Below are 15,767 nucleotides of genomic sequence, written 5' to 3'. Positions count from 1 at the left end.
GCCGCTCCGAGCGAAGCGTAGGGGGGGGGGGGGGAGAGTGAAAGAGAGAGAGAGAGGAAGACAGAGTTTTGGAGATTTGTGTGGCGGTCGCACGTGTGCGTGCGTTGGTGTTGGGGAGCGGTGGTGCAAGCGGTCGCCCGATTTGCCGCGCTACGAACCCGGCGACCCGGGCTGGATGCCCGCTCACGGCCAACGCCGACCGGTGGCGATTTTTTTTTTCTGAACCGGTACCTGGGTCTCCCCTAGGTCGACTCGGCCTCAAACGAGTACCTGGTGCGGTGTGCAAACATCGCCGCTAAGGAGGGGAAAGGCGGCCGGGCGTGGTGCCGGCTGCATCACCCTCTCGTGTGCCGTGCCGGCCTGGCCGTCTGTGCTTGCCCCGACAGTCTGTGAAGTCAATACGGGGGATCTTGGTGTGCGTGCGTGCATACAATAGCTGTCAAACCCATAAGGGTTCACGCCTTATTATTGTACAGGGGAATTGCGTTTTTCAGGCCCATACGGCGCACAATCGTTTCAATACGGGCAAAAAAAAGATGTTTTGTCTATTTTGTTTGTGTTTCTCCCTTGTGATGGGACTTTGTAGGGATGAACGTTGAGATTTATAAGAGGCACGGGGTGACCAATACGGTCTGAGTTGGTCTGCAATAAGGTAGGCAGCAGTGATAAGAGGTTGACAGGTTTGTCATTAAAATAAAACCAAAATCTTAAACGCTAATCAGAACGCACGTGTGCACGTTGGACTGTAATAAGGTAGGGCACTGATAAGGAGTTGACAGGTATACTATTCCTCTACAGTATCTGTGTCTCTCTATCTTTTGTCTCTGTCTATCCGTGCCTGCGCTTGTGTCTCTCCAGTGAACATGTTTACGAGTAGCTTTTAATTAAACTAATTTTTTGGTGATGATGACGGTGCCGCTGCTCCGTTGGCAACGGTGGACAATTAGCAGCAATAACAACAACGCATTTGCCAATAGCACTTCCTCAAAACACTCTAGTAACACTGCATTAAAGAAGAAAAGTCCCGTACCTAATGTTCCTTGATGCGTACTAATATTTCCTATTATATATTGACATTGCCGATTGTGTACTGCTAGTGGCCGTTATCTATATGCAGTACTGACACTTTAAAATACACTTTTAAATGTCGTGCATCCCTCCAGCAACGTCAATGGAGCGCTCCGCACTTGATCTTAAAAGTATATATATTTTTTAAATATCTCATTTACAAAGCTTCAAACTCGTGTCGGACAATCCCGGGGTGGGGTCCACAATAAAATCATGATGATGATGATAATAACAATAACAACGCACCTCCGATTAGCACGGTTGGCTACGTACGGTGCGAAACAAGTTCAACGTACTACGAACGCTACATTTAAGTACCCAGGAGAGACGACTTCGAGGAGGGTTGCTCGCCCGATCGCTTTGCCTCGTTGCGCTGGGACGTTTGGCCAATGTCCCGCTCGTGAGAGTTTCCATTCTTGTTGGGGACGGGCAAACTGCTGACGAACCCTGAGATACAAAGACAAATATCCCACCCCATCCCTCGCATAGCCGTGCGACAGATTGTTTAGGGGAAAGTGCTGTTAGCGGGCACCTATTGAGTACCGCGTCAGGTACTCATTTATCATTTAAGGCCGAGTATACCTAGGGGAGGGCGCCCCAGGAGCCCCCCCCCCCCCCCCAGGATCGGTTCAGGGAGGGGCCCCACCAGGACCGATGCAAACACATCCGTGAGCTGGGAATCGAACTTGTGTGGCCCCGGGGTTCCGTGGCGCGGCTGCAGGCACCACACAGATGGATTCAAGAATCCGCTGCTGTGCTTTCAAGCAACGGCGGCGGCGTCGGCTCGGCTATCTGTACGGCTGGAGGGTGTTCCGCTCGAGCCGTGGGTGGTGGTGGTGGTGGGGTCAAGAATGTTGACTGCGATTGCCGTGAATGCCAAACTGACAGCGGGGAGCCTAGAGAAGGGGGGGAAGAAGCAGTGACGGATTAAGCTAGTGCGGGGCCTGTAGCATGATGTTATAAAGGGGCCCTAAATAAAAAAAGAACACTTAAATATTAAAACACATAAATGTTTAACTTGCATAGTAAAGTGATTGTATTTTTTCATTTGCTATACTGGCAGATAATACGACAAATTGCTAACCTTAAACACCCAGTCGTTCGTCGTTCGTAAAAGTCGAAGGCGGTATAGTACTATAGTAATAGAGCAGTGCAGAGTCACTGAACCGGAATTGATAGCTTGAAAGTGCGGGGCCCGTAGCTACTACTACTACATATGTAGTAGCTACTACATATGTAGTAGTAGTAGCTACTATATATGTAGCTACGTTTGCTACGAGGATAATCCGGCACTGTGAAGATGGGGGGGGGGGGGTACCAAATGTCGCGCGACCTGCCTGTCGGATGTGTCCCGTTTTGAAGTTGCTCTCTCGTTTGCAACCGCCTCCATTTGTATTTTTACATTATATTGTCTTTCTGTCCTCTTTGTATGTGTGTCAATCGCACTGTATGGCTTGTATTTAAAGTATCTCTACGGGTCTCTATGTATCCCTATGACTCCTCTGTGTATTTACGTGGGTTCCCTATGGATCTCTGTGTACCTCTAATTGCTTGCTGCACATGATGGCAGCAATTTGTTCAGGGAGCTTGAATGGCAATGTCGAGGTCTGCTCGCCACGACGAGAGGGCTTCTCGTGGAACAGAGTTCGTGTGGTTTTGCTGTTCCTCCCTTGAAGGAGCGCAGACTCTAGTGGTTTATTTTATAGAAGTTTGGATTACAGGGCCATGGTGACGAGATGTTAGCTACCTCTTCTGGTACACAGGAGATCGTGGGTTCGATCCCGATCCTGACTGTTTTATATTTGGAGTTTGCGTGTCTCTCTCTCTCTCCTCCTGTGGTCGCGTGGATTTTTCTCCAGGTCCTCCACTTTTTTCCCCTCCACATTTAGAATCAAGGTGCGTTTTGGAGCATTTGGCAGCATTACATTTCCACGTCATGATAAGAAGCCACTTCGCTGAGCTTATCATTTGTGATGGCCAGGTCGCTTCTGAAAAAGAGCTATATAGCTGCTCAGTGGGACTTACCTGGTAAAATAAAATAAAAAGTTTATATTTCGATTTAAAGCTTTCGTGACTGCAATGATTCATCTTCTTTGGTTCTTTCGGTAAAGTCACGTAGAATGAGAATAAAATAATAAATTGATAAAATAAAATAACACAATAATATTCTCACGACGTTTCGGCCACAACACAAGCGGCCTTCATCAGGTGAAGGGGGCGAGACTGTCTGATAGGACAGCGCTGGAGTGAGAGAGCCACGTTCAGATCACGGCTTTTAAGCTGTGTGAGAGGAACAAAGAGCCTTGACAAAGGAATATGCATAAAATTTAGCATTGAAATGGCTGAATGATTAGCTTGTGACTGGTCACAGAAATAGCTATGTTAAAAGTTAAAGCATACACATCCGCAGAGGCACCCATTGTTAAAAGGAATTAGCATAGAATTTAGCATTGAAATAGCTAAGTTAAGGCATACACATCCGCAGAGGCACCCCTTGACAATGGGATTAGCATAGAATTTAGCATTGAAATGGCTGAGTGATTCGCTTGTAACTGCTACAGAAATAGTTACGTTGAAGTCAGAGCATACACATTCACCGAGGTACTTAGTACAGATCAAACAGGCTTAGTAACCACTGGAAAGATGTGTTAAATCATTTCTGTTCTTAATTAATTGTAATTTTACGATGACCTTCAGACCGCAGCTCTTTCGCCAGCATTGCCTCTTAATACCTCTCACACCACGGTTAATGGTATGGTTTACAACATGGAGTATACTAGGGCTTCGCAGCTGTCTCTCTCCCCCTCCTCTGTTCCGACCATGGACGAACTCGTCCGTCTGAACGGGGCCCGTAGCTATCCGTGGTACGGAAATTTGAGGGTAAGAATCCACCCATTTTTTCGCCATATAGCATTGTGATATATAACGACTTATGGTTGGTAGCTTAGCTGATTGGAGAATATAGAGTTTATTGATAACATGAAGGTAATTTATATTTTAGTTTTTATTGGTTCACTATATAGTACTGTGAAAAGCTCAGATGTGTAGTCATTTCTGTGACCAGTCACTAGCAAATCACCCAGTTATTTCAATGCTAAATTCGCCTAGTTATTTCAATGCTAAATTCTCCTGTTTGATTTGTACTAAGTGCCTCGGTGAATGTGTATGCTCTGACTTCAACGTAACTATTTCTGTAGCAGTTACAAGCGAATCACTCAGCCATTTCAATGCTAAATTCTATGCTAATCCCATTGTCAAGGGGTGCCTCTGCGGATGTGTATGCCTTAACTTAGCTATTTCAATGCTAAATTCTATGCTAATTCCTTTTAACAATGGGTGCCTCTGCGGATGTGTATGCTTTAACTTTTAACATAGCTATTTCTGTGACCAGTCACAAGCTAATCATTCAGCCATTTCAATGCTAAATTTTATGCTAATTCCTTTGTCAAGGCTCTTTGTTCCTCTCACACAGCTTAAAAGCCGTGATCTGAACGTGGCTCTCTCACTCCAGCGCTGTCCTACCAGACAGTCTCGCCCCCTTCACCTGATAAAGGCCGCTTGTGTTGTGGCCGAAACGTCGTGAGAATATTATTGTGTTATTTTATTTTATCAAGTTATTATTTTATTCTCATTCTACGTGACTTTACCGAAAGAACCAAAGAAAAAGTTTATAGTTTTAAAATACAAATTAAAAGAACTAGAAATAAATAAAGATACACAATAGATTTTTTTTATGTAAAAATATATTACAAATTGATTTTAAAAAAATAAGTGGTTATAGTTTTAGTTTAAACGCACGACTGTGGCCTGGGTGGGAGACGGTGGCCCCTGCTCCATCAGCTGCGCGTTTTCGTGCCACTGGCATCTGGACGAAATGGATGTCGTTGATTTCAACCCACGCCGACTTCAATGTATGCACACTCTTGAGTGGTGTGCAAATGGGAAGGGAAAACGCTTCCCCGGAGCGTGTCCACCGCGGAGATGGAGCTATCGTCTCGGTTCGTGTGCAGCAGCAGCAGCATCAGCGAGATCGATTCGCGCACGTGGTGGTGATGGGCTGGTTGAAACCATCACCAAGCAGTGGATAGAACACGGTTGAATATGCTGACGTGTGTATAACGGAATAGCAAGGTGCATTGTGAAGAAGAAGAATAACGACAACCTTGCTGTGGATGTTGGTATTTAGTGATTTTCTCAGCTCTCCGTTGCATATTGACGGTTGTGATTAGATGGTGATGGCATTGAGGTTAATGGTTATTAAACTTCGAACTGTGGATAGCCTGATGATGCTAGTTTAAATTGCTGTCGAAACGTCGTACTCTGATTGTAAATGTTGTGGATTTGCTCTCCAACACACCGGTGTTACTGTACTAGTAACGAATTGGCACGTTCTGTTCACGTGACAAACCTTACTAACTGGCTGTGTCGGGTGGTGGCGGGTTTAACAACACATTTATATTTACGCGATCTACCCCAAACAAACCCTACATTATGGACAATAGGATACATAGATGATAATGGCTGTGAGATGATTATAGTGATTTAGATTTTTGTTGCTGCCGATGGATTCATGAGATTCCGATGGAGATGTGAATGATAATGATGGTGATGATCGTCACGTGGCAGGCAAATCACGTATTTTTCAGATCTGGAATTTACCCAATGTATTGCCCAACCATGTTCAATGTGGCCTTGTTTGTATGTGCGGTCATTGGTAACAGGCTGAGACTATCATCTCTTGAGAGCCCATTTTAATCACAGCTAAGTTAATGTGAGGCTATGGGTCTCTGCAGAAGTCTACTGGTCTCTATACAAGTCTGTGGGTCTCTACATAAGTCATTGGTGGCAAGGCCGCGACGATCAACTCGCTCCTAGACTTCTGTGAAAAAGAGCTTCATAGCTCATCGGATTCGTGCAGTTTAAAGATTCTGATTCCGCTATAACTAGGGAACCTGATTTAACCACGGGCGGCTGAAACCCAGATTCCTTCCCAGGATCCCATCGGTGTTGGCTCCGTGCACCTGACCCCTAAGCTACCCGGCCAACTCTCTGTGACGCATCCATGACATTCACCTTGTCTCCCCCTCCTCTCCACCACCTTCCCCAACCCCTCTCCTTTAGCCCCCACGGGGGAGCCCACGAACCTGAGTGTGGAGGACGTCACCGACACCACCGTGACGCTCAAGTGGCGCGCGCCGGAGCGCATCGGCGCCGCGGGGCTCGACGGATACCGCATCGAGTACCGCAAGGAAGGCAGTAAGCGACGCTCCTTTCGCTTGTGCAGTCGCGAGCCATCACCTCTGCTTCCCAGCGCCTCTGCTTCCCAGCGCCTCTCCTCCCCGTCACCTCTCCTCCCCGTCACTTCTCCTCCCCAGCGCCTCTTCTCCCCGTCACCTCTCCTCCCCGTCACCTCTCCTCCCCGTCACCTCTCCTCCCCAGCGCCTCTCCTCCCCAGCGCCTCCCCAGCAACACTTTCCGTCGATGCCCCCAGTTGGTCAGTGGGAGACCTCTCAATCTTCTCTGATGGCCCCTGTAGTCTGGAACTCTTCAAGCCGTCCGTGCTGTCGACTCCCCTCCCCCTGTTAGAGTCCATGCTTGAGACCTTCCACGTCTCGTGCCTATGACTCACTGCCCCTCTCTATATAAAACCAATATTCCCCACTACTCCCGTACAGCAACCTTGAGATGTGGTTGTATTTATACAGGCGCTGGTAGCTATATCACGCATGTGAGCCAGCACATTGGAGGCGAGGGGTTGGTAGGTCACACACATATCGTGAACTCCCTGCCCAAGGGCATTGAGGTCGTCATCTCCTGGCGTGCCTGGGTATGATGGCAGTACGGCAAGTGTTTTTGTTTTCTTCCATGTTTACAGGGGTTCAGCATTACCTCTCTCTTCGCACACGTGGCTTTTTCTCCGGGTGCCCAGGTTTCACCACACCACGTTAAAACACTATTGAAGTCGGCCCAACATCCCAATAGAGGACCACAGAGCGTGGGCAATTGTTGGCAGCGCCCGGTCCTGGCTGGGCTTGCCTTCCCGCTATGTCTGTGATTTACGCCGTGCCTCCATGCTCATTTCCGATGGGGGACCTGGCTACGGCATCGGCAGCAGCAACGAAACCAACAACTACAACAACAACTACTACCCATGTGCGACGCTAAACGCTGGGTGGGGGCGTGCTGGGATCTCTGTCCTTTTGTGCCGGGCGGCTCGCCATCACAGCGGAGGAGTGGGTGGTGGCGAACCCGGACCACCTGACGGAGCGCACGGGCTACACAGTGAAGGGGCTGCCCATGGGCGAGAAGCTGCACTTCCGCGTGACTGCGTGGAACGCCGCCGGCCCCAGCAAGCCCGGCCTCACCAACCAGGCCGTCATCGTGCGCGAGGTCGTGGGTGAGTGGCCGGGAGGTGGCGGCGGCGCAGCCAACCACGAGACACGACGGGCTCTCGGGACGGTGTCGATATCTTTTAGGTCACGACCACAAACCACGATCTGCTTGATAGGCATTCGCGACCAATATTATCCGTAATTAAGTTTGTTGCCTGTTGGGTTAGATCGCGTAAATGTTAATGTGCCGTTAAACTCGCCACCTCCCGTCATATATAACTTATGTGACTTCATTAACCTACCCCCCCCCCCCCCCCCGGTCTTCGTACCTGATAGGCCCACAGTGATGACATCACCTTTGCTCTCCTATCACCAGCGAGACGTCACAGTCGTCGAATTGTAAATGTTGTGGGTTTGCTCTCCAACACACCGTTGTGCCTTGCAGAGCGACCCAAAATCCAGATGCCCCGTAACCTCCGTCAGGTGTACATCAAGCGCGTGGGAGAGACCATCAACGTCCTCATCCCTTTCCTGGTGAGCGGCGCGTTCGACCACGGTGGCGCGCTGGTGGCGGTGGCGATCCGCTCGGTCGCGTCGTCGCGGGCAATGTAAGCGGCGGTCAGAATCGGGATCTTTGTTTTGGACTGGAGGAGGAATCCGATGGGCTGTGAAGCTCTTTTTCACCGATGTCCGGTCTTCTTCTTCTTCTTCTTAACTTGAGCCGGCTCTGAGCCTGGTCCCGGCTGTGCTGAGGATGTCCACGAGCTGAGCCTGAGTCGAGCCATGGCTGAGCTGCTCATGCGTCTTAACAGAGCGCCTCGAGCCTGACATGAGCTTCTTCTGAATCTTTATCCTTTACGGCTGATGTAGATGCAGAGCCTCGGGAGTAGCGGGGCGTATCGCCGTGATGTCTTCCTGTTTGTGAGTTGGGTATTACGTCGTTTTACGTTGTACGGTCTGTTCTGGATGACCACAGTCGCACATTGGAGAGTTTGTAATTTTCCATTTGTGCATCCGCATCTGCCATGGTTTGTGCAGTGGATACGGTGTAAGGTCGACCATGAGCTACACGAAAGATCAAAAGCAGGGATCTTCTGCATTGGGTCTTTCACAAGGTGTCCAGTAGGGGTGGGTCAGAAAGTTACAACGATGCTAAAACACGATAGGAAACCCGGGTCTTGGGACCCGCACGAGCGGCCACGGAGGCCGCGGAGGTCACACCGCATGTCCCCCCCCACCCCCGTCTCCTATCCTCCGGCCCCGCGGCAGGGTAAGCCCAAGCCAAAGGCGACGTGGAAGAAGAACGGCGAGCCGGTGGACATCAAGCACGTGAGCGTGCGCAACAGCGACACGGACAGCATCCTCTTCATCCGCAAGTGCACGCGCGCTGACTCGGGCAAGTATGAGCTGAGCGTGCAGATCGACAACCTCGAGGATAAGGCCATCCTTGAGCTCCAGGTCATCGGTGAGTTCGGGGCCCGTGGTGCCGGCATCTCATTTTCTCCCCCCGCTCTCTCTCCCCGCTCTCTCTCCCCGCTCTCTCTCCCCGCTCTCTCTCCCCGCTCTCTCTCCCCACTCTCTCTCCGCTCTCTCTCCCCGCTCTCTCTCCCCACTCTCTCTCCCCACTCTCTCTCCCCACTCTCTCTCCCCACTCTCTCTCCCCGCTCTCTCTCCCTGCTCTCTCTCCCCGCTCTCTCTCCCCGCTCTCTCCCCACTCTCTCTCCCCGCTCTCTCTCCCCGCTCTCTCTCCCCGCTCTTTCTCCCCGCTCTCTCTCCCCATTCTCTCTCTGTTCTCTCTCAGCTCTCCTTCTCCGCTCTCTCTCGGCTTTTTTAAAGGAAGCCTGATAGGATGTTTTTTTTTATGCGTCGAGTTTTGCAACCAATGATCAGATCCGTAGATGATTTTCATATTTTGGTGGGGGGACGGGGGGGGGGGGGTCGGTGGGGGGTTAGGCAGCCACGAAGTGATCCGACCAATTGTTGTTGTCGAGGATGCTTGGCGCAGTTTGAAGCGAGGCATCATAACGGATCGCTACTTTTCTGTCGTGAGAATTGCTCTCTAACTTACCGGTGAGTTGATACGGTCGTAATTGTTCAACCCGATTTATTAAAATGCTTTGATATTTGCAATTGCCTTTGTGCTGTTTGCCTTTCGGCATTTTCTGGTCTAACACTCAGGAGACAAGGCTATAAGGAGAGGCTGTCTCTGGTGTAGCACAAACAATTGCAGGGACAATGCTTGCATTATCAAAGCATATTTGTTTTGCATGTTTTACCACAAGCGTATGTGGTTAATGCAGACGTAACGCCTTGCAATGGGTGTCTATTTGGTGTTTGAACATCTTAACACCAAACACATTCATTTGTTTGGCTGTGTCAGATGGTGAAGAGTGAATACTACACAAACATTTGGCCAGATCCGTTAACGTGGCCTAACCCAAACGTCTGTTATGAATCGCGGATGCTTGTCGTTATGTGGGAGAAATATTGCAAACGTCCGTCGGCTCTGTGTCCGCATGTCTGTTCCTCTGGAGGACGATTGTGTGCTTTAACACAACTACGATAACCCCCACGAAAACGAGGGAGTTTGTGACCTATTGCCCACGGGCCAGATTTGGCCCTCTTGCAAGGTGTAACCAGGCCCACGAGCCGTCAATTCGACCAGACGACTCGAGATGTTAGCTACCTCGCCTAGAATGCAGGAGGTCGTGGGGTCGATCCTTACCCTGACGCCTGTATGTTTGGAGTTTGTATGTTCTCCCCCTGGTCCCGTAGATTTTTGTCTGGGTCCTTCGGTTTTTCCCCCCCCACATTTGGGAACATGCGCTGAGAGTATTTGGCTGCTGTAAATTTCCACACGATGACAAGCCACTTCGTTGAACTGTCGTTTGCGATAGCCAGGCTGCTTCTGAAAAACAGCTATTACAGCTCGGTGGGCCTTACCTGGTTTTAATTAAAACAAATATTTCGTTTTTAATTTCTCACCGAAAATGTCCCCAGTCGCATTTTGCAGACGAGAGTAGGCTGCGGCATGTGGCCAGTTGCCACAGCCATACCATCTTGGGACTTAATGAGACCTTTCTGGGATAAATAAGGGATTGTTTTTGCTATTATTATTAATACGTTACGAAAAAATCGGTAAAGTAATCGATTTAATTTGGTAATCGGACAGCCCATCTCTAACCTCAGCCGACTCGCTCGCTCACAGAAAAGCCCGGTCCACCGCTCGCCGTGAAGATCCTGGACGTCTGGGGCTTCAACGTGAACCTGGAGTGGAAGCTGCCGACCGACAACGGCAACTCGGAGATCACCGGCTACACCGTGCAGAAGGCCGACAAGAAGACGATGGTGAGGACCGCGCCTGCGATGGAATCTGAGGCCCGGGGGCCTCTGTCATCATCAGAGGCCCCCGGGCTACCACCGGCTTCCGTTCTCGCCCCCAATAAATTAGCCCGCCGGCCGCCGCTGGTCATCGTCATGATCGTCCGTGTTCACTCTGAAGAAGGCCCATTTACCCAAACACGTTGCCTATTCGTCAGTTACACCTTGGCCTTGCAAGGCCACGGTGTTACTGATGAATGTGTTGAGGTTTCATAATTCATTGCTGTCCATGCTAGGAATTTCTTCGTTCGGCTCGGTTGCTGAAGAAACCAACTCCCACTGCAGCACGGAGAACAACCATCTTCACTCACTCGCTTCCGTTCCTTCTTTAAAACAACCCCCCATCTCCTCTCCCTGCTACTGCTACTCCCTGCCCCCGCCGCCAGCTATTACCAGGCCTACCCCTACTCATTTCACTACCCCTACCACTACCCCTATCACTACCCCTACCCCAATCCTTTTCACTTCCCCAACCCCTATCACTACCCCAACCCCTATCACTACCCCTATCACTACCCCTACCCCTATCACTACCACAACCCCTATCACTACCACAACCCCTATCACTACCCCTATCACTACTCCAACCCCTATCACTACCCCAACCCCTATCACTACCCCAACCCCTATCACTACCCCAACCCCTATCACCACCCCAACTCCTATCACTACCCCTATCACTACCCCAACCCCTATCACTACCCCAACCCCTATCACTACCCCTATCACTACCCCTATCACTAACCCTATCACTACCCAACCCCTATCACTACCCCAACCCCTATCACTACCCCAACGCCTATCACCACCCCAACTCCTATCACTACCCCTATCACTACCCCAACCCCTATCACTACCCCAACCCCTATCACTACCCCTATCACTACCCCTATCACTACCCCTATCACTACCCCAACCCCTATCACTAACCGCGACTGCTGCTCCCTGTCCTGGCCCCCCTGCTATGACCAGGCCTACTCCAACCCCTCCTTAACCACTCCCACCTGCTTCTCCTCACTGTAACCACAACTACACCACCACTTTTAACGACAACCCCACTTTTTATTATCTCAACCACCATCATATCACGTGCACTTGTATAATTGTTGTAAAGCGCTTTGGAATAAGGGTGCTGATATGAATCTATGTAAGATGAGAATAATCTCCCTGCAAGAAGAGTCGCATTTCCCAGTCCGCCCTTGGCAATCGGCGCACCGCCGGCTTTCCGCCGGCTTTCCGCCAAATCCTGACCCGGGAAAGTTAACCGCGTCTCCATCCGGACGCAGACTCATCCGGACGCCACGTTCCGCCCTTTCTCTCGCCAAGAGGGGGCCCTCGGTGCGGGCAGTTGGTTTCATCAGTGTGGCTTTCAGGATCATCTCTAGCTTTGAAAATCTACGCATCGGATATATTTATACCCACGCACACATACACACGATGACAAATACCCGCCCGCGCCCCCGCCCCCCCCCCCCGTATAGCACGGTAAACCGTTGCGGCGAGTGCTGTTTGCGAACATCCATCTCAATGATTGAAAGCTACCCACATAAGTAGGTGCCTCCTGAAAAATAGTATTGAGACTCAGTGAAGCTCTGCTGGGTAACAGGCGTCCTGCATAAATAACCACGATAAACAATAGAGGGGAAATAAAAAGGAAAGGAATTTGCATCTGGACTAGACCTCGAGGCAGGAAGTCGACAGCACGGATCGCTGGTGGGAGGGACTTCCAGGCCACGGGGTCGGCAGGGGAGAAGGAGCGAAGGTTGACTTGGGGCTTTCGGCGTCCGCAGGAGTGGTTCACCATGGTGGAGCACTACCGGCGGACGAGCTACACGGCCTCCGACCTCATCATGGGCAACGACTACTTCTTCCGCGTCTTCGCCGAGAACATGTGCGGCCTGAGCGAAGAAGCCGGCAACACCAAGAACAGCGCCTACATCCAGAAAACCGGTGGGCACGCACACAAAGCATAAAGATCTCCCCGCATCGCCTTTAGCGGGCTGGTGGGGAAAGCGCTTTGGGCGAGCACCTATGAAGGCCGCAACGGCGTCGCGCCCAGGCCGCCTCTGTCTCGACCCGGTATACCGGAGGCCGTGGGTTCAATCCCGAACCCGGGACGCCTGTACATTTGGAGTTTGCAATGCATTCTTCCTGGTCACGTGGATTTTTCTCCGGTTTTTACCTCCACGTTTAGGGTCATGCACCGAGAGTATTTGGCTGCTATACATTTCCACATGATGAGCCACTTCGTTGGACTATTATTTGTGGCCAGGTTGCATCTGAAAACGAGTTGTATAGCTCAGTACCGGGCCTTACCTGGTGAAATAAAAAAGTTTGGGTTTAGTTTTCAGGTTTGCACCTCACCACATTCACAGTGTCAGAATGTTAATTTATCCTGGAGAAATCCGATGAGCTACGAGGCTCTTTTTCTCAGATGTCCAATTTCTAGAGGCATGCACAGTCGTATCGTTGGCACTTATTATTATCATTCGTCTAATTGTTCCATCAGCCCCCTGAGTCACTCGGAGACGTTAGCAGCCATACGACAAGACAGGAAGCTCCCTTTTGCCAATCGGCCAGTGTCGCCCGCAGAAGTTTGGGTTGACAGCGCCACGTGGCGTTTGCGGGGTCCCGGTAACCGGAGATGGAGGAATTCGCTGTTGCTTTTCAAATTCTTTCGGGCCGCGGCTTCGCGCGACGAACCTGTCCGCGCCGGCGCAACGGATCTCGACAGATGCGGCGGCGCGGGAGATCGGATTCGGCGGATCCGATGCCGCCGACGCCGCCGCATTCCTCCGCCGCTTGTTTTCAAAGAGACGCGCAACTTTCCCTCGAAATGAATTTACGTCCAAGTTAAGAGCGGAGACGCACGTGTGGTTTCGAACAAGCTTATCATTTTTAAATCGTTCTAAATCGGCAGCAAGGCGCGCAAAGGAGGAGGGCATTTTGCAAAATGGTATGTAGATCCTTGTTTTTATTTGGCCCGTTTCTAAAACCACTCCAACCAGCTCTCTCGTCCACCTCTTTATTCCATCGTTTTGACTCTCGTTTCCACCCGCGACAGCCGTCCTCGGCTCATGCCTCCTGCCCTTTCCACTTGTGTCCCCCTCCGTCAGACGACTTGCCGCATTGAGACGCTGCATAAATCTAAAGTGGTGCCGTACTCCCTGCACGAGTCTATTGACGGCAAATCCCGCCGCTTGTGGAGGATTTTCGAAGTTCAAACCCCTCCGCTCCCCTCTCCCCGTCCGGCTGCCCTGGTTAATGCCGCTAGTGGTGCATCGGGCATAAAGACACCGCGTATGCTTCGCAGTGCACGCCAGAGATCCCGTGCGTGACGTCGTTCGCGAGCGCGCGGGCGGACGTGCGCGCCCACTTAGCTGCCCAGCTAAGTGGGAAAAAGATCCACGTACAGCGAACCGCCTGCGGATGAGTGCCCACCGTGCAGGGCCGGTGCCGCGTTCACCGCACTGGGGACATCTGCCGCTACCAATGGCGGTGGGGGAGTTTGCCCCCGGTGAGACTACCGCAGGCGGGGGTGCTACTGCGTGGGTGTCAGTATGGAGCGCCGACGCTGACGGCGATGGCGTGCGTGTGGTGCGGTCGTCCTCGCCGTCGGGCAGGCTCGACGTACAAGCGGCCGCTGTACCAGGAGTACGACTTCATGGAGGCGCCCAAGTTCACGCACCCCCTCGTCGACCTCGTCGCCGTCGCCGGCTACAACGCCACGCTCAGCTGCTGCATCCGCGGGAACCCCCGGGTACGACGCCGGTCGGGCGCTCGGGTTCTGTAGGCGGGCACGGGGACGCTGGCGAGGGCGCAGCGATGGCATGGCAGTTTGGCAACCTGCAGGGCGCAGGTGTGCCGAGTGGCCCTGGCTAATTAGAGGGACATCGTGCCGACCGTTAACCGATGTGGAGTGCAGAGCTTGGGCGAGGCACACGGTCGCTCGGAGGGACGATGTGCCGCTGGTCGAGACTCATTGCGGAACGGCAGCCAAAGGAGGGGGATGAGCGTGCCCGAGATCGGCTCGTGTGCAGGAGGAGCTGGACGGATTGTCACATCGCTAGCCTGTGAGGGATGGCTACAACTTTGGGAGGCTTTCATCCAGCAGTGGACAGAATGTGGAATCCGTTGGTTTCGTCGCTTTTGATATGGCTGGCTGTCCGAGTTTCCGGCTTTAACAACTGAACCATTGGAATCTTAAAATTGACATAGTGTGGCTTTAGTGAGCCGTGGGTGGATGGGCAGGCGGGTGCATGGGTGGCTGGGTGGGTAGGTGGGTGCATGGGCAGGTGGGAGCATGCATGGGTGAGTGTGTGGGTGGTGAGCGAGTGGGTGGGTGGATGCGTGGGTGGGTTGGGTTCATGGGTGCATGGGCAGGTGGGGGCATGCATGGATGAGTGTGGGTGGCGGGTGAGTGGGTGGGTGGGTGGGTGCGTGGGTGGAAGGGAGTTCACGTGGACGACGCAGATAGGCACCGCCACGGAGGGTGGAGGAGGGCATGGGAGAGGGCAAAGGAGCCGGAGCTCAAGAAGGAAACTTTCGTCGTATCTGATGGCCGTGGAGACAGGCGCAGCCCGGGCACTTGCATCGTCTCTCGAACGCTGCGCAGGCAGCAGGAGATCGGCCTGCAACGTGCGTCCGGCTCCGGCTCTGAGAGATCCGCACTCCCCTGCTCTGTCTCATTTCATTGGCAGAGTAACGACGGGAACCACAGTATCGTCTGAGCCGTTGACGTTCTCGCAAAGTAGGCTACGGGCAACCTGATTTAGAATAACAATGTCGGTTATTTACCCAGGACAGTGGTTCTTAACCTTGTTGGAGGTACCGAACCCCACCAGTTTCATATGCGCATTCACCGAACCCCTCTTTAGTGAAAAATAAAATGTGATTTTTTTCAAATTCAAGACATAGATATGTTTTTTACTGGTACACAAAATGAGCCGTGCATGAACATTACCTTGTTCAAAGAATAAAACCAAC

At 51.6% G+C, this 15,767-nt stretch overlaps 1 protein-coding gene across 5 annotated transcripts in view; it reads left to right on the top strand.

Annotated features, from left to right (window-relative positions):
* Window positions 1–15,767, top strand: part of MYBPC1 (myosin binding protein C1) — a 95,196-nt gene that overhangs the window by 59,457 nt on the left and 19,972 nt on the right. For all 5 annotated transcript variants that reach the window (XM_076065408.1, XM_032949182.2, XM_032949181.2 and 2 more), the window contains 7 exons: window positions 6,190–6,324; window positions 7,295–7,465; window positions 7,846–7,934; window positions 8,670–8,865; window positions 10,609–10,748; window positions 12,572–12,731; window positions 14,405–14,541. In XM_076065408.1, coding sequence (XP_075921523.1) covers window positions 6,190–6,324; window positions 7,295–7,465; window positions 7,846–7,934; window positions 8,670–8,865; window positions 10,609–10,748; window positions 12,572–12,731; window positions 14,405–14,541 — 1,028 coding nt within the window. The remainder of the gene's footprint in view (window positions 1–6,189; window positions 6,325–7,294; window positions 7,466–7,845; window positions 7,935–8,669; window positions 8,866–10,608; window positions 10,749–12,571; window positions 12,732–14,404; window positions 14,542–15,767) is intronic.

This window comes from Petromyzon marinus, chromosome 7 (genome assembly GCF_048934315.1).
Source record: "Petromyzon marinus isolate PM22_M1 ecotype Great Lakes invasive population chromosome 7, UKy_Petmar_22M1.pri1.0, whole genome shotgun sequence".
Classification (NCBI taxonomy): Eukaryota; Metazoa; Chordata; class Hyperoartia; order Petromyzontiformes; family Petromyzontidae; genus Petromyzon; species Petromyzon marinus.
The sequence above is the reverse complement of the archived record's forward strand: the minus strand, read 5'-3'. Positions and strand labels throughout refer to the sequence as shown.